The 24,259-nt window shown below is 46.1% G+C and overlaps 1 protein-coding gene across 2 annotated transcripts in view; it reads right to left on the bottom strand.

The window, feature by feature from the left end:
* The window catches only part of pak4 (p21 protein (Cdc42/Rac)-activated kinase 4), a 42,204-nt gene that overhangs the window by 1,840 nt on the left and 16,105 nt on the right, over nucleotides 1–24,259 (bottom strand). For both annotated transcript variants that reach the window (XM_056283423.1, XM_056283425.1), the window contains exons 2-8: nucleotides 14,825–15,061; nucleotides 12,934–13,151; nucleotides 11,346–11,571; nucleotides 10,799–11,032; nucleotides 9,262–9,714; nucleotides 8,633–8,766; nucleotides 7,709–7,835 (exon numbers count right to left, since the gene is read on the bottom strand). In XM_056283423.1, the coding sequence (XP_056139398.1) occupies nucleotides 7,709–7,835; nucleotides 8,633–8,766; nucleotides 9,262–9,714; nucleotides 10,799–11,032; nucleotides 11,346–11,571; nucleotides 12,934–13,151; nucleotides 14,825–15,025 (1,593 nt within the window). In that variant the 5' untranslated portion in view covers nucleotides 15,026–15,061. The remainder of the gene's footprint in view (nucleotides 1–7,708; nucleotides 7,836–8,632; nucleotides 8,767–9,261; nucleotides 9,715–10,798; nucleotides 11,033–11,345; nucleotides 11,572–12,933; nucleotides 13,152–14,824; nucleotides 15,062–24,259) is intronic.

The raw sequence follows: 24,259 nt of genomic DNA, 5'->3' as shown, positions 1-24,259 counted from the left end.
TAAAACTAAAGTAACGCAAAGGTACTGTCAGTAAAATATCACTTAATCATAGCAAAAAATGACCATAACATATTGGAGACTTGGGAAGAGTTGTCAATCTATTCTCTACCAGTTAAAAAGTGATAGCTTTGTCAGGTGTCGAGAGTTCGGGCTTTCAAAACCTGCGTTCTGCACCCGGAATCGTTATTTTGGTCAACACACCAGTAGAGGGCGCACCGCCCTTAAGGAGCCCATGTCCCCCCCACAAAACTACGGGTCCTCCTTACATGCTCATCTCACTGAACTTCAGAAAAACCACTTTATATTCCCCCCAGTTCCCCCTCACCCTCGAACAGGCACCCCGACCGACCAGAGGAGGCGCTACTGCAGCGACCAGGACACATACCCGCTGTGGTGTATTGGATCGAGCACAAGAGAAGTCACAACACCCGCAGACACGGCCAACTGTGTCTGTAGGGACGCCCGACCAAGCTGGAGGTAACACGGGGATTCGAACCGGCGATCCCCGTGTTGGTAGACAACGGAATAGACCGCCATGCCACCCAGATGCCCCATCAGACTTTGCAACTTTAAAGGTATAAAAACTGGTAGAGTACGCCATGCTACTGTTGGACAGGTGGGAAGCACTGTCATGGAATACAAGTGTGATAAGTTATAACAGTCGTACAGTGTTTTATAACCTCCTCACTTGACCCGGGGCTTCTGTGCTTGCTAGCTTGCGACATTTGAGACGTTATTAACGCAGGTTGTGTCATTTCTGGGCCATCATCGTTCATGGAGGAGTGGGGCTTTACAGAACAAGTGCAAGGGGAGACTAAATTGGTCGAGACTGTTTCAATTCATTAATTTCACTGACTGGACCTTCAGCACCAAAGTCTCAAGTGACCTCCTAGGGACCTCCAATTTCCGCTCGGGGGACGAATAACGTATTCCGATTCCGATAGTTGATCAAAGAAATACATTTTGGGTTTTTTTAGGTCTCGCATCACAAAGCTCAGCTCCTCGAGTGATCAAAATTGAAAGTGCAGCGAAGGCATGGAGAGGTCACAGGAGGTGAGACTGTAGCATGGTCTGCTCACATCTCCGTTTAAAAAAGATGCCGCTGTGCTCATAATTCAGCACAATAATGTGTCGTCATCTGGCTGAGCTGCAAAGCTGAGGTTGTCGTAATATTCACCTGAAAAACCCCCAACACAAACATAAACTTGACCTTCATGTCAACGCTATAATGTTCACCTGCTGCACCGGGGAACTGGTGCCAAACCCCGAAACTCAAAGAGAACAGTTTTGTGACTTTCAGAGATCTAGTCCAGCACCACTTTGTAGGTTGCTCAGGAAATTCAAACCCACTGACGTCAATGGATTGGTACACGTCTCAAACACTTTTCTCCTCACCAAGTCAAAAGCATGAGCCCTCCACCCCCCCACCCACCCACCCACACACACACACACACTAGAACATGTACGTACGAGAAACCCACTCAATTGCCACGAAATAACATAGGCTTGACTGAACCAAGACCAAAACCACAGACAACAAACAAATGGTAGCCCAGACCATGTGCCTCCGTTTTAAAGTCTAATGCCTCTGAAAATGAATTAACTAGCAAAGAAGCCATTCTCCCACTTTTAATGACACACAAACAAAACATTCCTGGAGTCCTGGGGTCACAACAACCGAGTTTCATTTCCCAGTTCAACACCGGACAGCACCGGCATATCAGCCATATCGCCACGTTTCACTGTTGATGCAAACTGCTGCTGTGATGGTCGAGCTGCTGAGGTGTGCATGCAGCGAAATAACGTTGTTACTGAATACAACCATGAAAATATCTGTGATAAATACAACACATTAAAGGAGAACTACAGCTTTAGTAGCTAACAGATTAATACATCACATTAAAGGAGAACTACAGCTTTAGTAGCTAACAGATTAATACATCATATTAAAGGAGAACTACAGCTTTAGTAGCAAACAGATTAATACATCATATTAAAGGAGAACTACAGCTTTAGTAGCTAACAGATTAATACATCATATTAAAGGAGAACTACAGCTTTTGTAGCTAACAGATAAATACAACACTATTAAAGGAGAACTACAGCTTTAGCAGCTAACAGATAAATACATCATATTAAAGGAGAATTACAGCTTTAGTAGCTAACAGATGAATACAACACTATTAAAGGAGAACTACAGCTTTAGTAGCTAACAGATGAATACAACACTAAAGGAGAACTACAGCTTTAGTAGCTAACAGATAAATACACTATAGCTTTAGTAGCTAACAGATAAATACAACACTATTAAAGGAGAACTACAGCTTTAGCAGCTAACAGATAAATACATCATATTAAAGGAGAACTATAGCTTTAGTAGCTAACAGATAAATACACTACAGCTTTAGTAGCTAACAGATAAATACAACACTATTAAAGGAGAACTACAGCTTTAGCAGCTAACAAATAAATGCAACACTATTAAAGGAGAACTACAGCTTTAGCAGCTAACAGATAAATACATCATATTAAAGGAGAACTACAGCTTTAGCAGCTAACAGATAAATACACTACAGCTTTAGTAGCTAACAGATAAATGCAACACTATTAAAGGAGAACTATAGCTTTAGTAGCTAACAGATAAATACATCATATTAAAGGAGAACTACAGCTTTAGCAGCTAACAGATAAATACAACACTATTAAAGGAGAACTACAGCTTTAGCAGCTAACAGATAAATACATCATATTAAAGGAGAACTACAGCTTTAGTAGCTAACAGATAAATACACTACAGCTTTAGTAGCTAACAGATAAATACAACACATTAAAGGAGAACTACAGCTTTAGTAGCTAACAGATAAATACAACACTATTAAAGGAGAACTACAGCTTTAGCAGCTAACAAATAAATGCAACACATTAAAGGAGAACTATAGCTTTAGCAGCTAACAGATAAATACACTATAGCTTCAGTAGCTAACAGATAAATACAACACTATTAAAGGAGAACTACAGCTTTAGCAGCTAACAAATAAATGCAACACATTAAAGGAGAACTATAGCTTTAGCAGCTAACAAATAAATACAACACATTAAAGGAGAACGACAGCTTTAGTAGCTAACAGATAAATACATCATATTGAAGGAGAACTATAGCTTTAGTAGCTAACAGATAAATACAACACTATTAAAGGAGAACTACAGCTTTAGCAGCTAACAGATAGATACAACACATTAAAGGAGAACTACAGCTTTAGTAGCTAACAGATAAATACAACACTATTAAAGGAGAACTACAGCTTTAGTAGCTAACAGATAAATACACTATAGCTTTAGTAGCTAACAGATAAATACAACACTATTAAAGGAGAACTACAGCTTTAGCAGCTAACAGATAAATACAACACTATTAAAGGAGAACTATAGCTTTAGTAGCTAACAGATAAATACACTATAGCTTTAGTAGCTAACAGATAAATACAACACTATTAAAGGAGAACTACAGCTTTAGTAGCTAACAGATAAATACACTATAGCTTTAGTAGCTAACAGATAAATACAACACTATTAAAGGAGAACTAAAGCTTTAGTAGCTAACAGATAAATACAACACTATTAAAGGAGAACTAAAGCTTTAGTAGCTAACAGATAAATACAACACTATTAAAGGAGAACTACAGCTTTAGCAGCTAACAGATAAATACATCATATTAAAGGAGAACTACAGCTTTACTAGCTAACAGATAAATACACTAGCTTTAGTAGCTAACAGTTAAATACACTATAGCTTTAGTAGCTAACAGATAAATACACTATAGCTTTAGTAGCTAACAGATAAATACAACACTATTAAAGGAGAACTACAGCTTTAGCAGCTAACAGATAAATACATCGTATTAAAGGAGAACTACAGCTTTAGTAGCTAACAGATAAATACACTATAGCTTTAGTAGCTAACAGATACATACAACACATTGAAGGAGAACTACAGCTTTAGTAGCTAACAGATAAATACACTATAGCTTCAGTAGCTAACAGATAAATACACTATAGCTTTAGTAGCTAACAGATAGATACAACACATTAAAGGAGAACTACAGCTTTAGTAGCTAACAGATAAATACACTACAGCTTTAGTAGCTAACAGTTAAATACACTACAGCTTTAGTAGCTAACAGATAAATACAACACTATTAAAGGAGAACTACAGCTTTAGCAGCTAACCGATAAATACAACACTATTAAAGGAGAACTACAGCTTTAGTAGCTAACAGATAAATACACTAGCTTTAGTAGCTAACAGTTAAATACACTATAGCTTTAGTAGCTAACAGATAAATACACTATAGCTTTAGTAGCTAACAGATAAATACAACACTATTAAAGGAGAACTACAGCTTTAGCAGCTAACAGATAAATACATCGTATTAAAGGAGAACTACAGCTTTAGTAGCTAACAGATAAATACACTATAGCTTTAGTAGCTAACAGATACATACAACACATTGAAGGAGAACTACAGCTTTAGTAGCTAACAGATAAATACACTATAGCTTCAGTAGCTAACAGATAAATACACTATAGCTTTAGTAGCTAACAGATAGATACAACACATTAAAGGAGAACTACAGCTTTAGTAGCTAACAGATAAATACACTATAGCTTCAGTAGCTAACAGATAAATACACTACAGCTTTAGTAGCTAACAGTTAAATACACTACAGCTTTAGTAGCTAACAGATAAATACAACACTATTAAAGGAAAACTACAGCTTTAGCAGCTAACCGATAAATACAACACTATTAAAGGAGAACTACAGCTTTAGTAGCTAACAGTTGAGCATCTTTGGACTTGAAGAACTGGAAACGGATGATCCGCTGTGACGACCCCTAACAGGAGCAGCTGAAAGTAGTAGCATAGTAGTAGTAGTAGCAGCAGCCGCAGTAGTAGTAGCAGCAGCAGTAGTAGTAGCAGTAGTGGTAGTAGTAGCAGTAGTAGCAGCAGTAGTAGTAGTTACTAGTAGTAGCAGCAGCAGTAGTAGTAGCAGTAGTAGTAGTAGCATAGCAGTAGTAGTAGTAGCAGTAGTAGCAGCAGCAGTAGTAGTAGAACTAGATGTAGTAGTAGTAGTAGTAGCAGTAGTTAGTAGTAGCAGTAGTAGTAGTAGTAGTAGTAGTATCAGTAGTAGTAGTAGCAGTAGCAGAAGTAGCAGCAGTAGTTAGTAGTAGCCAGCCGTAGTAGTAGCAGTAGTAGTTAGTAGTAGCAGTAGTAGTTAATAGTAGTAGTAGTAGTAGTAGTAGTAGTAGTATCAGTAGTAGTAGTAGCAGTAGCAGAAGTAGCAGCAGTAGTTGGTGGTAGCCAGCCGTAGTAGTAGCAGTAGCAGAACATCTTGACAGGGGCAGGGGAATGACCAGGAGGTCAGCACGAGTGTGTCGAGCTCATTACACGGAGCGAGAAGGAACCTGAGGACATGTTTGCAGATGCTGTCTCTGCCCTACGGCGGTAAAGGAGACATAAAGAAGTAGGAACTGGGGCTCGCTGCACCGCTACGCCTGAGCCTGCTGCGGCGAGCCCAGCTGGGGCAGCTCCCCAGCCACAAAAAAAAACAGACGTCAGCGAACATCTCAAAAGTGGAGGCTGAGGTTTAGCACCCCGTTTCTTTCTTTTACTTTGAATGCACGTGGGTGTAAAATAACATGCACTGCAAAAAAACCACAGCCAGGCCTCGATAACACTTAATATGGTTCAATACTATACTTCCAAATAAGCACACTGGAACCGTACTTTAAAATGTATGATACACACTGGCGGACACTTCGTCAGGTTCGACATCGTCAGTGATTTGGATCCGAAACAGCAAGAGAGGCCGACGGTGAACTGGTCAGCAGGAGGCGTTTGCACCCAAGACCGGAGATTCGCTTTCCACGGTCCACGGTGAATTCATGAACCTCCCTCGCTGCTTTGGCTGCACCCCCACTGACGGCCCCCTGTGTTTTTCTGCGGTGGTTGGCAGCGTGTCATGACACGGCTGAAAGTTCACTTCTGAAGAGCTTTCAGTACAGTACAGCAGCGAATTTAGGTCAGTGTCTTATGCACAAACCAAAACCATTACAACAACACTGACTAGAACTGCAGCCACCCTTTCAATGCTGACCGCATTCTCAAATAATGTGTGCACTACTCTGTGTGTGTGTGTGTGTGACAACAGAGCCCGCCAAGTATCACTTCCTTCTCTCTTTTGCAGCCCATATATTTTAATAGTTCCATTTTCTGCAGAAGAGAAGCATGCCGGCCAGCTTACAGGAAGCCGTCTGTCATCATCTGCCTTGACACTAAAGTTTTAGTCAACAGGCCAGTATAATCTGTTAATGAAGTGCATTTAAAATGTACATATCCTATGAATGTGAAAGAATCTGTGGGTTATCCTCTTCCAAAAACACTGCATTTTCATTGGTAACTGTATCTGTGTGAGAGACACCCAGCCTGGCATCACCAGATTTCGGGTCACAGTCATGAAATGTAATCTATGAAACCGTGCCGGGGGACACGACGTCACTGGCATGTTCTTGTCCGGCACCACGAAGTTGCATCCAATGCAATGCTCTGCGTTTTCGGTTTTTACCGATTTCCACCGAAAAATACCCAGAGTTTTAAACTGATTTTCACCCGGATTTTGTTTCCACGGAGCCAAAAGTTGTTCCTGTTCGTGTGAGGTTGTGTAACAGTGTCCTCTTGTGGCGAAATTCGGCATGCTGGATGGCTTTGAAAAATAAAAACCCGAAAACGCCGAGCCTTGCCTATGGGCCAAGTTTTTCTTGCGCGAGTCACGTTATCAAGATGCTGGCTCTGGCCTTCCGGGAGAATGCCGGTCACTTACACATATTTGAAAACACAAAAACTACCCTAACCGCCGTAGTTTTGTGTTTTGTGCACTATCAAGAGCCAAATTCAGTTTACCCTTACGAAACTGCCATAGGAATGCTTTGGATACAACTTCGTGGTGCCGGACAAGAAAATGTCAGTGACATTGTGTCCCCTGGCACGATTTCATAGATCCAATTTCGTGACTATGATACAAAATCTCGTGATACCCGGCTGGAGACACCACTCGCTGCTGTGCTCACTTTCTGAAATTAGACATAAGAGAGAAATTAACTGCCGCCCGCTGGCACAATTCTGCTCGTTTCAGTAGAAAAACTGCTGGTGGCAATGCACAACACACACTTCGTCCCCACAAGGTCGGACAGAATTTAGCTAGCGATGAAGCGCATGAGAGACGAGCAGCCTGAAGCTCCTGGACCAGGCTCTGATCATCTCATTAGGTAGAGTAACACAATCCAGCCTCTGCAGAGAATCCAGAACAATGCTGCTCACTTGGCTTTCAACCTGCCAAGATGTGTACGTGTCTCGCCTCTCTTTGCTTCTTTACACGGGCCCCGTTACTGCCCACGTCACGATAAAATCTTGTTGATGTCTTTCTGGGTATTTCAAGGGACAGAACCAGCTTACCCACAAGCCCTTATCAACCTGCCCTCTTTGCTCTACCTCTGGAAGTCCCCATTCAAAAGGATGAGCTCCGGGTCCAGATTTTTCACAATAGGCGTCAGTGTTAAACAAAGACGATCTGAAGGACTGTACAGTCACCGCTTGTCTAATAAAGAGACGGCACGACCCAATGGGTCCTCCTTAGCGACGTGTGTCACGTACCCTCCCATCATGGGTGAGAAGGATGGAGTCGCTCTTGATGTCTCTGTGGATCACTCCCTGGGTGTGCAGGACGGACAAGGCCTTGAGGACAGACAGACATACGGTGGCAATCTGCTCCTCATTCATCCTGGGAGGGATGGACAGGGGGACAGACAGAGAGCAGGAAGGGTAAAGAAAAGACACATTAGACAAATATCCGTTTTGATCACTTTTTTTTAACTTGATATTTTCTCATTTTGAAAACTGCACTACTTTAACTGGTTTAAATCTGAGTTCTCATGACCGAAGCTGAGAACCGCTGCTTTAAATGAACAGGTTTGACGTCCAGTCTTCCTGACAAGCACCCCAATGGACTCAGAACAACTGTGGAAAAGAGCTCACATTTTAGGAACCAGTGGGTCGCCTGTGAAACAAACTATAACCAAACAAAAAACTCTGGTGTCCAAGTTTAACAAGGCTCGATTTGTCTTTTTCACATCAACGCCTGAAGTGCAGCAATGAACACACCAGGAAATACCGCCTCCTTGTGGAAGCAAAGTGATGGTGACATTTACAAAAACAAATTATATAGAAAATATAAACAGGATACAATTAGAAAAAGACTTCCGGTCCAAATCCCTGGAAGCTCAAAGTCCAAAAATGTTGAAATCATTAGGAAGTCAGTCGGCTGTAATCTTGTCCGTCCGTCCACCACCAGTTTATGTCCTGATGCTGCTATTGTATCTATTTACATTTGTTTTCCTCCTTTGCAGCTCTGTAAAACACTTTGTAACTAACTGGCACTGTAATAAGAACATAAAATAAATATATTGGACTTGCCTTGACAATGATCAATTAACCACGCCCCCCCCCCCCAAATAGCAATAGTTAGTAATAGCAGACACCAGTCATTTTGAGGAGCACGGGGTGGTGTCAATCACTCACCTGGTATGTGTCACAATGTCAGTGAGCGCCCCTCCCTCCAGGAACTCCATCACAACCCAGAGCTCGTCTCCCACCAGGTAGCTGTTGTACATCTCCACCACGTTGTCATGGTGATAGTCCCGCATGATCACCACCTGTAAGTCAGTGTGAACGGAGGCAGTCAGACAGGGTATAATCACAGAATTCAGCTACCGCGGTATAGAGGGAGCCTCACTTTGCCCGAAGGTCGCAGCCTCCAGAATCGTTATTTGCGTGCGTTAACTGGACCAGAATCTTGTGTCCATAAAAAAGCCGTGTCATGTTGAGGTGTCTTTGCTTGAGACAAGTGGGTAATCAAGCTAATATTATACCTCTGTTCAGAAATTTGGACAAATTACAGTCATTCTATAGTTTAACTGGTCTTTGAGCATGTGTTAAGTGGACTACTGAACAAGCCAACAGCGTATGTGAGTTGGATCATTTTAATGTACGTTAGAACATTAAACAGCATTGCAGGCACAAATGGGCCAGTTTAGCAGATGTTTTTAGTTCATCACCTGCGTCAACTATCGCAAATGGTGCATTTGCACCTTGAGGCTTTTCAGATAGCAGCGCCCACCCAAAGGCCTCTGTCACATTAGACGTCATACCTCGTTGAAGAGTAGCTCTCTGCGCTGCTGCTTCCTCAGGTCCATCTTCTTCACAGCCACCAGTTTGCCGGTGGTCTTCACCGTGGCGATACACACTATTCCCGTGGAGCCCTCCCCGATCTTGATGTAGTGGTCCAGGTAGGTGCGGGGGTCGCCGGGGTCCACCACCATCTGCAGCGCCGCACGGAACTGCTCATGGGACACCCTCTGGGGCTCCCTCTGCGGGGAGCGGGCCGGGGGAGGTGCCGGCCCAGAGCCTGGGGCCACAGGGCCAGGGGGCCGTGGGGCTGGGACGTTGGGGTGAGGGGTGTGGGGGTGCTGGCTGGCCTCGGGGCCCAGGGCCGGGTGGGAGGTGTGGTGGGAGTGGCTGATGGGGGGCTTGGAGCTGGAGGAACCTTGGGTGGAGCTGCTGGAGGGGCCGTTGTGCGAGGGAGATTTGTTGTGTCGGCTAGGCTGGAGGAGGATCAGAGATGAGGTCATCGTCAGAAGTTTTCAATTTTCCCCCCAAACGCAGCACAACTTTAGGTTACGCTGAGGAAACCTACTTACATAGTAACAAACACATATTATCTTTGTTTCCACCCAAATGTCCAGCATATTTGAAGAAAACTTTTGAAAAGTAAAAACAAAAAAAGAAAAGAAAAAAATCAAATGCAAACCAGCAGTTCTTCCATTATCTGGTTTCAAGTCAGCGAACATCTCCCTGACTCCATTGTCCAACTTTCGAGAAAAATGGAAAAACGCTGTGGATTATTTCCTTCAGGAGACGTCTGAAAACGGTTTCAGTCTCTCCTTATTGCCTTGTATTTTTAATAACACAAACTTTCAGACCTCAAGTAAGTATTAAAAACCTGTTTTTGTGATATTGAGTCTTCTCTTTTTTTAACTCTGCTGTTTCCATTCAGCTTTTCTTGTTCACCGCTACAAATTTGGAACTGACGGAAGCAGCTTCTGACACAGTCCAGTATATAGGCACACCATGGCTGCACCTATAGTACAAGACATAGTGCAGACAGTGTATTACATGCAGTGCAGACGGTGTATTTCATGCATCACAAGGTTATTACAGCTCTCACACCAACAGTCAGCTGTAACAGCAGGGAACCACACGAGGACCCGCTGAAACTACTGGAAAAGAAAAGCCGAGGTGAGAAGAGCTTTCATCCACCAGCAGGTCTCCATTTGCAACTGCCTGCCTATCTGTCTGTCTTCTAAAGCTTGTGGGGCTGCATACACCCTTATTTCTGTCTGCCCTGCTTTGAAATAGCTGTCTATACATCTGTCTGTTTGTTTGGCTGTCTACATATGCTTACTTACCCTGCAGACTGCAAATACTGACGAAAGTAGTCTATACTGTATTCATGAAATTATCCTTTCACCATAACCCATCCTGTGAAGCAACACACATCCACCCATTATCCAAACCGCTTAATTGTCTATCTATCCAACCCTCCATCCATAAATGGAAACAACACAGATGCACACCGTGAACAGATAAACAAATAAAAATGGTTTCTTCCCATTCTCTCATTCTCACCTGTCCAGTAGGACTGCGTCCTCCTTCGCTGTCGGTCCGGGGGTAGGTGTTAAAGGGCCGTGTGTTCTGCTGGGTGGGCTTTATCACCCCCTCTGTGACGGGCAGGTTGGGGGTTCGGATGTTGGGTCCGGAGAGTGGTCTCTTATCCCGGGGAGACTGGGGGCTGCCGTCCCGTCCTGTGTAGCTGGATTTGGGCCTCTGGTCACTAGGTTGGTCCCTGCGAACGACCTGGTCCTGGAGTGAAGCAGGACGGAGAGATTCACGGAGGGAAGAAGACAGACCGAGGAGGAATGCATGAAGATGGATGGAAGTAGGTGGGGTTGGATTTAATAAGTAAAAGGCCAGAGTGATGGCAGATTGAGGCAGGAAGGATTTGTTGGAACAGCGAGAGAAGAGGGGAGCATTGCAGAAGAGGAGTCATTTTAGGTGTTAGATGTGGAAATCTAACAACAATCAGACAACTTCAGGATCGACTCTTGGCTAACAGAGGAAAGAAACACATTTTACACCTACGCTTCGATGTAATCCACCTTGTTTGTTTTCCCACCTGGTGCTGCTGTTCACGGGGCTTTCTGTCTCGGTCTGGGGGAGGAGGAGGACCGGAGCCTAGTCTGTCCCTGTCTCTGTGGCCTCTGCTGGGCTCCTGGCCCCGGGGCTGCTGCTGGGGTCGCCCATGTACCCCATCATCTCTCTGTGGAGGACGGACTCCATGCTGACCCTGACGGGGATCACCCCGGTCCCCTGCACTCAGGTGTTCTGGTCTGGGTCGGTCTCTGAGGAAAGTCAGGGAAATAGATGAGTTAGAGTGTAATAAAAGGGTCACTCAGGTACCCCAGGGGTACTGCTAACTAGCTAGCACTGCTAATACTCGTGTTTATGTTCACTTCTATTATAAGAGACAGACTTTGGAATGGCACAGCTGGCAAACCTGTGCCAAACAAACCTCTGTGTGTGTGTGTGTGTGTGTGTGTGTATTGTAGATTCTTAGTGTTTTGGACAACAATTACAACTGAAAATACACAAACAGACAATGTGGTGCACAAAGTTTAGTCAAGCCATGGACATGTACCCAGGTCATATCCAGGAAAAAGATATTAGATAGAGATTATCCTGGTCATGTAATCATTTAGAGGGACAGAGTCTGATCTACGAGGTACAAACTGCAGTACAGTACAAGTACACACAGCAGGGCACTCACGACTCCTACATTTTATTAGTCATCAGCTACTCCCACAAAGTAGTCGATCAGTCGATTAATTGCGAGAGATGCAGCGTATTTTTTCGCCCAATAAGAACGATCAATTCTCATCAAGTAGGTCTCAGATACAACCAGTAAAGGGTTAACTGATGTAGGTGGGACCAACCTGCAGGTAGATGAAATAACAGAGTCCTCGATTGGCTCTGAAAGGCTGTTTACAAATGAGCCGCAATCTGATTGGACTAAAACCCCAGCAGGCTTGTTTGACTGCAGCGACAAGGCGACTGCTTTCCTGCAGGTGTTTTGCTTTAACTAGTGACCGTGTTACCTGGTGACTTTCAGCCGAGTGCATCTGTGGTTGTCGTGGTGACGGCAGCTGTAGCTTAAATTGAATGTTCAATACAGTTTATATTAGTCTGGTCCTTTTTGTCCTACGTTGTGTAAATTAAACGGTGTCACCAACAAGAAGCATTCACAATTCTTGAGGTTACTTTTAATGTGGGGGGAAATACAGATTAGCAGAGCAGCTAGCTAGTGTCTAATGAGGAATCTGACATTATAACGTCGCAGGTTAAATTACTGAATAAAGGTAGGTCACTTCCCCATTGAGGCTAACGGTAAAAAATACAGCTGCGGTTTGTTTCCCCACAGGTGAATGAGTCTTGCTGAACACAATTTAACTTGCGTAAATGGTTAACAAAGATATGAAACACAGATGAGTGTGCATTTAGAATTGATTAAAATAAAACTGAAGGCTTTGAAGGACATTATGTGTTCTGTTTGTGTTTTCAACAGCTGCTGTCACTAAAGTCACCGGTTAACACGTCATTCGCTAAACCGAAACACGGAGTCTTTCCTTCCCTAAATACCTTAAATTCTGTTTATTTAACTTGGCATAATGTATAAAATGACTGTTCAAACAAATCTATGTTCATGCCTGTCCTGTCGGTCTGTGTGTTGGTAGTGTCTATGGTAAGGGTCTCCGTTCTCCTGCCCTCCACCACCTCCTCCCGAGGAGCTGGAGTCTCTGCGCGGCTGGACGGGGGGGCTTCCTCGTCTGAGGGAGTTGGAGCGGGTTACAGACATGGTTTCAAACTCGTCCAGCAGCCATGTCAGAGAGCCATCCACCCCCAGCTTGCTGCCACGCACTATAGTCTGGAAACACACACACATACACATCAATGATAAGTATGATTGACAAGCACGAACTTGGTGAGCAAAAGGAAAAAAAAAATAGGGGAAGACAGGCGTCCGGGTAGCATAGCAGCCTATTCCGCTGCCTACCAAATTGGGGAAGACGGTTCAAAACCCTGTGTTACCTCCAGCTTGGTCGGGCATCCCTACAGACACAACTGACTGTGTCTACGGGTAGGAAACCGGATGTGGTTATGTGTTCTGGTCGCTGCACTAGCGCCTCCTCTGGTTGGTCGGGGCGCCTGTTCAGGGGGGAGGGGGAACTGGGGGGAATGGCGTGATCCTCCCATGCGTTACGTCCCCCTGGTGAAATTCCTGTCAGGTGAAAAGAAGCGGCTGGCGACTCCACATGTATCAGAGGAGGCATGTGGTAGTCTGCAGCCCTCCCCGGATCAGCAGAGGGGGTGGAGCAGCGACCGGGACGGCTCGCAAGAGTGGGGTAATTGGCCCGGTACAACTGGGGAGAAAAAAGAGGAAAACCTCCAAGAAAAAAAAAAAAAGAAAAAGAAAAGGGTGGCTAAGCATGCAAAGGAAAAGAGATAGAAGAAAGGTGGGAAGAGCAACTGTATGGCACTACTTTCTTAAAGGAGGTGCTATGACGAAATAAAAGAGAAACGTCAAACAGAAATGAAAACATATGATACCAACAACAGGGGAAAGAGGAAGATGACAGCAATAAAGTAAAAAGCAACAAGACTTAGGGACATCACATGAAGGTCCATCACAACACGTCTGAAGGAGTCAGCTATGAGGAGACAGTGAAATAACCTCCAACCAGATGGTGGAAGAATATCGCAGCAATCTTCAAGCCAAACCCATCACTACTTACAGGTAAAATTTAGTGAAAAAAAAAATCTGACTGCCAGCACCCATTTTCAAAAGGTACAAGATCTTCAGACCAGCGGACAACAAAGTTGTGTTTCCTGCCCCGTGGTCACGGCTCGACTGTTGATAAACCCCGAAACCGTCCCAGAAATAAAATCAAGAGAGCGTTTTAAACGACGACCCGTCCGAGTCAAGACTTCCCGGTGGACCCGTAGTATTCTTCCTAAAAGATGACTTCCTCCGAGTCTATTTTGAGGCACATTGTCAATCTGTATTCCCATCATGCATTGTTTCCAATGCCGTGACTCGTCTGCCCTTCACAGTCTGGCTGAAGGAACAATCATATTTACAATTTGAGTTCTGTGCATTCAGCGTCATTATATACAACACCGTAAACAACCTTGAACTGTATAGAGAAAATACAGCCTCCGCGAAACAGAAAACTTCCTCGTGCTTCTGTGCACTGCGCTGAGCGGCGTGGGCCCCTTTCCTGACCTAGCCATGTGTAAATATGCACGCCGCAGTGGCCGGGTTTCCTACGCCACTCCTGCAAACAGAATTCCTTGAAAGAAAGCGACAAAGACACAAGGACCACTTTTCCAACGGTCCTTGTGTCCGCACCTCAAACAGCGAATTTCTTCTTCTCTTTCTGACGTTTTCCAGGTAAAAGATAACGACATAATTTTCACATTTATCACACAGACGGGAACGCTGGGCAGCTAATTTTGGGTCGGTTTATCTGGCAAGTAATCCCCCCCTTTTTTCTTGACCAAGTCACCCCTCGCCCCCTACCACCGGTGACCCCTGACCTTGCGTGGCTCCACGGTGGTGATAACGGTGGCATCGATGAAGGGCTTGGGCCTCTTGGCCGTGTCCTCGATCAGCGACTGCCATTGCCGCGGCAACCCCACAAACTTCTGCTCCTGCTCGTCAAAGTCGGTGTGGACGCGGTGCTCGAAGTTGGAAGGGGCAGAGATCTGGATGCGAGACTTCTTCTTCTTGGTGAACATGACGACGTCTCGGGAGGCTGCAGGCTAGCATCTGATCTGCAGAACAGGAGGAAGAGGAAGAAGAGAGGAGGATTAGAGAGGGCAACTAAAACTTCTCACATGCCGAACGTCTTATTGCTCTGAGTGTCTAATGAGTCCTCTATTAGGCTGCTGGTGTTGACCGTAACAAACAGCAAACACTATGCAGGGACACCAGCATCATACTGGTTAGCCATTCACCCCGACCACCAGCTGACCCCAGCTAGTGACTTTTTCACCCCCACTTGTATCCGGCGGATCATGTTATTCCCCCTCCCTTCCGAACAGGCGCCCCGACAGACCAGAGGAGGCGCTAGTGCAGAGACCGGGACACATACCCACATTCGGCTTCCCACCCGCAGACACGGCCAATTGTGTCTTTCGGGACACCCGACCAAGGCAGAGGTGACACGGGGATTTGGACCGGGATCCCCGTGTTGGTAGGCAACACAATAGACCGCCACGCCACCCGGGTTTCCTCCAGGTAGTGACTTTAACTTGGTTTCCTGAACCAGGTAATCTGGCATATGAAACAAAAGAACCACCGGCATTAGGTTCTGATGTTAGCAATGAATCGTGGTCCTCACCCCTCCAGTGCTATAATTAAACGAGACACCTTGACTTCCTTTTCCTATAAATGGACAACTTGAATATAGTTTGTGGTTAAAATGATCGGAAAACTAGTCCATCAGACATCTGGAAAACTGTCCAGGTGTTTTTCGCGGTGGGGTATCGAACAACAACGGAGATAACTCAACCGGCCATGCTACTGTGGTTCTGAGTGCCGAGGTGTGTGTGTGTGTTACAGAGTTACAACCCGACTGGCTTATCTCAGTCCACTGAGCATTGAGAGGCCCAGCAGCAGTAAACCAGCTGTGACCTTTAGCAGAAGGTCAACAACAGTCACACAACAATAGGCCTGACGCTGGTCTCCCGTTACGAATGACGGCACAACTGCTGTAGCGTGTACTTATGGGGGCCCGGGGACTAAACATCACAGTCGTACCCCTTTCACACTGGCCAAAAACCCGCTAACACCCGCTAACAGCCGCCCTTGGTGGTCAATGTAAAAGGGTACAATCGGCATCCACTCCCGGGTCAAATGACCCCGCAGTAGACACGGGTATTTATCGGCTCCACCTCCGATCGGCATTGATGTAGACGCGACACCCGGGCGGACACGCTAATTTGCGTGATGATGTAGCGCCATTGTCCACGCGTCATAAAGTCGCGCCGGCAACTGAGGAAAAACCATTTATTGTTGGTGGGTACGTCTTCGTTCGAACGTCGTTCAGTCTGCGTTGAGTTTGTACGGTTTGAAAGAGAGACTGAAGTACAAGATATGAAAAAGTGACGCTAACCACTGTCCCTCTGGCTTCCATGCTGCTTTCTACCGTTTACTTCCCCATTTTCCAGCGCGTTCGTGACATCACGAATGTCATGGCGTCAACGATGACGCTATGGGAGAAAAAAGAAGGAAAGGCAAACTCGTCTGCCGGCAGTCGGACCCGGGTCTGCTACTGGCAGTTAGACCCGGGTCCGACTGCCGGCACTGTGAAAGGAGTAATTATGTTTAGCGGGTTTACCTGCGTTTAAAAAACCCGCTTATATACGCGAATTTTGGTGTGAAAAGGGTATCAGACAGCACCAATACTGCCAGAGGGGGGGCAGGGGCAACAGTCTGTGGAGGATTTTACATTGTGTAGGGCTGAATATCAATCAACCAAACTTTATTTTGCCGAAATTGAAGTGCCCCCCCCCCTTGGCTAACGGGTCGGACCCTTTAGTTGACTGGTTAACGCGGTCGCCTGTGGTGCGGGTGACCCGGGTTCGGTTCCCGGCTGCGGCAGATTTTGCCCCTGAATTCGCCACATTGGTGTCAGAAATGGGGTGGTGAGACCGTGAGGCGGACGTGCTTCCCGAAAGAGGGGGGTAGTGTAACAACCACGTAGGCCTAGACTCGCTAGCCCTTGGCCAACGGGTCGGACCCTTTAGTTGCCCCTTGATTCGCTACACCCTGTAAATAAATCACTTTTACTAAACGGGGGCAGTTTTGAGTCTGCCTTCTCCATTTTAGCCACTCAGGTCAGGCTCCCCCACACAACCTAACCTTTAATCTACCCCAAGATTGACTCTAGAAGACAGCTTGATATTCCACCAGTTCGGCCCAGTGTGACCAGTGGCGGGAGACGGAGTATACTACTTCTGAATCCGGGTTCCGAAGTACACACATGGAACCACACGGACGGGCGTGTGAGGGCTTACACACACCCATCCAGGCCGACACAAACGCACGGTCTGCTTTTGCAAAAGGAATTTAACAAAAGCGGTTTCCATCTTTTTCCATGTTCACGCATACACAAACACAGCACTACACATACAAACAAACAAAGCGCAGGTCATACACACACGCCCATGCACACACACATACACACAAAAACTTGTTGCTTTACCAGTGGGTATCAAACAAGACACTCCCTGTAGTCAAACAAGAGGTTTTCCAGCATCAGCTGTGTTATGAACATAACCGGGGATTTACCGGCAGCAGGATCGGGGGGGGGGGGGGGTTGAAAGACTGTGAGAGCAAGAGAGAGAGAGAAGAAGAGTGGGCGAGAGAGAGGTGGTTGAGGTGGTGTTTTGGTGGGGGACTCTCTGGACAGAGAGGGTGGGGCAGGTTAAGGGTGCCAGGGTAAGAAGATGCTTAGTGTCATCATTAACAGCCTGACCTCTGGGGGGAGCAGTTTTCCAACCGGCCCACAGATCACATCCCACACAGAGAACAGGGATGGGCAGGTTTGTAAAATGTGCTACACGGTCACGATGATGAAGAACAGACTTACGCATTCCAGGTTGGGAGAAATCCGATCTTAATCTTACAAGTGTAAGATACGATATAAGGAAAACCACCGAAAAATAGGAGGGTGAAAGAGAAAGTGGGGAGTCAGTTGATATGATACAGCAGGGACAGGCGACATGGCCCAGAAAGGTCCCGGTGTGGGTGCGGGTCTTTGTTCCAACCAAGCACTTACACACCTGATTCTATTGGTCAACCAATAGTCTTTGCTAAGGACCTTGGTTTGTAGACTCAGGTGTGCAACTCCTTGGTTGGAACAAAGACCTGCACCCACACCGGGACCTTTCTGGACCATGTTGTCTACCCCTGTGATAGAGGATTCCTTATGGACTCTCCATCAGCACACCAACAGGAAATATTAAGATGTTCTGTGTGAACATCCCCGGGTCTGCAAGCTGCAAACAGTCCGTTTACCATCTGGACTTGTTCCCACATAAACAGGCTGTACAAATAACAATGAACTGTCTCCATTTTTATCTTTGAAGCTGGATACTACAGCTCAGTGTTTCGGCTACTGAGCACATCTCATCTCGCTTTCTCCCCTGGCTTTAAATTTGCAGAGCGACTCTTGATCATAAGGCCTATGAAACAGCCTGTATCCCGATCACTGCTGGATCAATACCATTAAAAACCGACCACCACTGCTAACCTATTCGCATAGGTGTTGTCAAACTAAGCTCTAGTGAGAATTTTACAGAGAGCCGGAGTGGAAAACTGCCCTTTTTCCCTTGGGCGTGAGCGGTGCCAGGGCGGCTCGGGTACGAGCGGGACGAGCAACCGAGGGGAGCACGTACACAACCTCCTAAAGCTAATCCGCATTACCTCAGCTCGGTCACTCCGTCGTTATTTTTAACCAGTCAGCTACCGGTTACATGACTGTCATTTTCACGGAGTGAAACCAAATTCCAACCCCGGAGAGAAACTTCTCGCATGTCTCCACGTCTCCACCCTGCTGTCGGGGGAATTTAAAGAAAGTTGCTGGCATTTCGAAGACTAGAAAGAGTGATGCGAGTGTTGCTCCATCAGTTGAGGCGAGTGGAGAGGCTCCATAACTGCAAAACAGCTGCGTCCGAAAACAGACACCCAGGGTTGAGTCTTCACACAAATGTGTTTTTATCTCTAGATTTACCGTGTAATCGGCCGTTCCCGTTGAAACCCTCCCCAACTCAACTGGATTATAATCACACAGAATGACCTGACTGCAAAACCTGGTCCTCTTTAGTCCTGCCAGCCTTGAGCTTTCTTGCCATCTTCACGGATAAAGAGAAAACTAGGAAGGGGAGGTGTGTTACCAGCTGAAAATAAGTAAATGCAACACAACAGGTAAAAGTTTAAACAGAGCTGGCAGGGAAAGGGAGATGGGTGGGTGAAGGGTGGATGAACTCTGACCTGTGACTGAGGGGCTGGGTGAGGGTAGACGGGAGTCAGGGGGCAGTGAGTCACTGCTGGGCTCAGATTCTAACATGGTGGGAGGGTTTGAAGTTTAATAGGACCCACCCACAGACAGCACAAAGGCCCACAGCCGAAAACACGACTTCCCCACCACCGACACCCGGCTTCTCATTCAGCAGTCCAGTACTCTACTATACGCAGAGGGGGCATAAAGGACTACACAGCTCCACAGTAAGAGACTGATGGACATCCATCCATCCACTATCCAAGCCGCTTATCCGAAGTCGGGTCACGGAACGCTGGAGTCTATCCCATTGATATTGATGGACCTGTAACAACAAATTCATCATGGAGACCAAAATGGGGCGATTATACACCTCACTTTTGTCCCGATTATTGCATCCTTCATCAAAACGAGCCGCTAAACTTAAACACGTATCAATACGTAAGTTAAAGCGGGAGTAAGCGATCCTGACTGACAAATGGAGACGCCGGCTCACAAGGGACTCTCCCGACTGGCCGATAAAGAGTGGGTACGGAGAGTATTTTCTGTCTGTGTCCAGCACCTAGGGCGGCCACAGAGGCCAGATTTATTTCCTCAGCTCATCTACGTACTCTATAGCTGTCAAGATGTAGAAATCTGGACCAAATATCACGAAGCGTTCCTAATAATGTAAATATAAATCGAGATCTAAATCACCCAAATTTACATCACTGATGTAATTGATGATGTCCACCGAGCACTGCAAGGCCTCATTATTTCCAATTCTAGTGAGTGCACCTGTCCCAAGTACCTCCTATTTGGACTTTTTTAACCTACGACCAAAGATGATTCATTCTCTAACTGCAGCACGGTGGAGGGCAAGAGGAAAGCCCACTTAAATTGTCACGGGGTACCCCATTAGCGATAAAATGAAGACGGCACAAAAATCAATCGACGCATCTCGACTCGGCGCTGAAGATAGCCAGTGCTGCCTGAACGCTGAGGGAAACTAACGAGGACCGAGAGGCAACCAAAGGGATTTCCACTAACGATCGCAAACGGCGCTGTAGCGTAAATCAACATACTACCATGTATCCTATGGTTAGGCCTTCTATCGGGAAGGTTTAGAAGACATTTCAGAGAGGTTTGTGCATGGCCTGAGCTCATCCACGTAATTGAAAACACGTGAGCTAATACGAAGAGTAAATCAATGCTGCAAGACTGACAAGTGTGGATTGAGAAAGACGTTACCCATCTGAAATTCAAATACAGCGGTCTGGACGGGAATCAAGGATTGCGGTTTTCAAAGCCGCAGGGTTTTTCTGCCGGAACGCGGAGGAGCCAAGAGGTCGCCCGTGAAAAACAAAGATTCGATCGCTGTCGTCGAGAGCCATGAAATAGTCGGGTCCGAATCCCGCAACAGGCAAAACCGCCCCCCTGGCAAAGTGATTACAAAGTTCTGATCTCTGATTTGGCCGAGCTGCGTTCACAGGCTGACTGTTTGCAGCCAAACAACAACTTCAACAGCTGGCTAATAAAAACACAGAGCTTTGCCAAGCAAAAGTGAACCCTGGGTACCGGTGTCAACGTGATTTACTGCTGTACTCTGAAGTGCAACGCAGTTAGACATGCCTCTGAGAGGCAAGGGCAGACAGGTGCACAGACAGACGCGTACATTGGGGCAAAATGTGCAGGATCAGCATGTAGGCCGAATCAAACAGAGACACACAGGCGGTCAGAAAGGCATCCGGCCTCGACAGCGAATGGCGACCTACACCCATTTAAACGGCTAGATCCGTTGACAAGACGGACGGGCAGGTGTAGCAAAACAGGTGAGCTGCAGGAAGAGACGGACGGTCGAGGCAGGTGAAGGGCAAAACCCCCCTGACCCAAACAGCCCGCGGGCACACCCGACCAAACGTCGGCCCCTCAAAACAGGAAACGGTGGAGGGGGGGGGGGGGGGAGGCTGTCAAGCCCTTTTGCTCACATTAGCAGGCTGTTTATTTCCCACATAAAGTTACTACAAAATTAAAAACTGATCAAGAGAGACATGTGACAACACCACCGAGGAGGACAAACTGTAACGCCGCTCGGCGGACTGACATACTCACAAGGTCGCAGGTCAGAATCTGACTCACCTTTGGCACGCCAGATCTTTCTCCCCCGTCTTTGTCATCGCCCAATTAGGTGCCGTCTAACTATGCGGAGACAAGCAGAGCTTGAAACACGGCCAGATTCAGCGGTTTTAGCCAAGTATGAGGGAGGGTTTGAAGTGTTTTGCCGGACAACTTGCAAGCCGAGATGTGAGGACTAATGTTTGACATTAAATTAGCACAACAATATAACCGTTTCCTCTCCTTAATAAACAAGGCACAGACGAGATTTGTAGAAAAGGATTTTCACCAACACTGTCGACCTCATGCTGGTACGAAGGGGTGAAATTCCACGAGTGACCGACAGACTGACGACTGCCATATGCCGACAATACTTGACACAAGCTTCCACGGGTTGAGAGCAGCTAACCGGGGACAGTAAAACCATACTACTGCTCCCATTAGTCAAAGACTAAACTACTTATAAAACCTCCCTCCCACTGCCGAGTCCGGCTCAAAGAGAGGGAATCATTAAAACGTCAAAGGCTCGCAGTCAGAAAAGTCTAAAAACGACACTGCTGCGCCCTGCCACCCACTCAAACATTTAGGACACACAAATAAACCCGAGAGCTGTAAAGGGCCCCTCCTCTCACACAGCAAAACAAGCAGCTCCCAGAGCACAACAAACACTCCGGCTCCTAGTTATGGCTTCCTCTTCTCCCTCCCACCCACCCTCACTCGCTCCACCACTGTGCCAACTTCTCTGTCTCACCCTCTCTTTCCCCAAACCTGCTCTCTGTCTCTCTCTCTCTCTGGTCTCCCTCTCTCTCTCTCTCTATGGCCTCCCTCCCTCTGTCTCTGGTCTCCCTCTCTCTGTCTCTCTCTCTCTGGTCTCTCTCTCGCCGTCTGTCTGTCTGTCTCTCTCTCTCGGCTGAGTGAGCAGTGAGAAAGGCAGTCCTGTGAGGGGGCAGAGAGGCTGATGAGCTCTGGGCGAAGCTACTGTCCCTGGGCTGGGCTGGGCTGGCCTGATTGAAACACATGGGTGGTCCGGAGTTGGAAAGGCATTAACAACAACACTATGCAGTCGCACCGGTGGAGGCGTTACTCAAAAACGAGTGGCCAGGGACCAAGGCAGGAAATCTAACTTTATTGTCTCTGCCGACAACGGTGGCTGGCACATCCAGAATTCCTCGGATACTTTGGAGAGTTTGCTGATTAATTTCACCTTTCAGCTAGTTGTTTAGATCAGTTTAATGAAGACAAAAAACATTTACTATGCGAGTGAACACAAAGCAACAGCTTTCGAGATGGGTGCTGCAATACTCCTAAAAAATGAGTGAGCCGATTCAACTGGACGTTGGAAACACGGAGGAGCACGCCGCTTTTTCAAAATTTGGGGACGCCGATGGGGAGAGGTACTTGGGTGGTCTAGAACGAGGAAAGATTCAGTCGTTCACATCAGCCCTATCGTGTGGCATTAGCACAGAGCAACACAAAACAGTCGACTCTCTCGGGGGGGGGGGGGGGTTTGTGACACTAGGGTTCAATTTGCAGCCAGAACAAGCAGCCTAGTCTATCGGATAAGGCATCGTTGTCGAAGGTCGCTTTGGACTGCCTTCTTTGGAAGTAGTCTGTGGATAAAGAAAGTCTGTTGATATTTTAAACTGTCTACAGATATTTAGGATCGATAAAGCGACGTAAAATCGCAAGTCGGTCCATTTACAACCGCTCTATTACGGTGAAATATGTTCGATTCTCTTGAGAAGCCTAGCGGCGTCCATCTTGCCCTGTTCATCTGTGACTCACCTGGGCCAAGCTAATCCTGGCGGCGAAAGTCTGAGATCCAGCTGTGGCAAGCGTGTCTCTCTCCTAAGCATTCAACATTTTCTAACTCGGTTTAGCCGTCTTAAACTTTGCCCGTACTCACACTTATGACATACTGTTCTCACAAGGCCGGACTCAAATCACGTGGCAGATTTAAATGTCTAGATGGGTTACAAAGCAAAAGTTATGCTTTGACCTGTCAAAATATATATATATATATAAATATCTTGCTTCATTCATAACAGTACCACAAGAACTTTAAAAAAAAAATGAGGTAGGGGACTACAGCATTTCCATTTGTGTTTTTTTTAGTGGTTTTGCATAAATAATGTGTTAAAAATGAAGTTGCTAGCACTGTAGCTATGCTAAATGGTGTTGTTTCTACCTGGGCAGTAAAACCAACCTAGATCCTGTTTCTTGAGGTGGGTGCAGGGAACGTGTTTTCAAACTCTGAGGCAGTAAAATGTGCTCTTCTGGCTCCGGACGGCTTCGAGGCCAACCTCTGAGAACGCACATTCTCGCAAACTTTCGAAACTGCAGTCTCACTTTGGGTCTGGCATTCGGAGACCTACAAGTTTGTTTTTCTAAATTGCCATTATTCTTGTTTAAAAAAGGAAATTCCTTTGGTTAAATTCTCACAGCGATTTTCTATCTTGTTGCACCATCATGGGTCAGTGTTACAGTAAACGAGGAACACACTTTGACTTGTTGAGTTACTCTTCAACAAATGATGTTGGAAAAGTGCGAACGTAACATTCCCCGCTAACCTTTAACAGTGACGAGTATCATCAGTCTTAGTTAACATTTTACAAATTGGCGAGCACTTTTGCTGTAGGTCGGAAAGTCCCGTTTGGTCTCGACATAACCCACTTTCAGCCTTCCTAGGCCAGGGTGTCCAAACATACCTTTATAGTTTGAGTTTTCTTGATGAAACTTAACATCTTGCTGGTGTTCTGATGTAACTGCTAGGATGAGTCTATTGCCATTTATGACATATTATGAATATGAAATGGATTCGTTACCTTTCATTGTTCTGCAGAACGCTTCCATTGTTCCATCTCTAGACAGC

Source organism: Lampris incognitus, chromosome 7 (assembly GCF_029633865.1).
Source record: "Lampris incognitus isolate fLamInc1 chromosome 7, fLamInc1.hap2, whole genome shotgun sequence".
Classification (NCBI taxonomy): domain Eukaryota; kingdom Metazoa; phylum Chordata; class Actinopteri; order Lampriformes; family Lampridae; genus Lampris; species Lampris incognitus.
The sequence above is the reverse complement of the archived record's forward strand: the minus strand, read 5'-3'. Positions and strand labels throughout refer to the sequence as shown.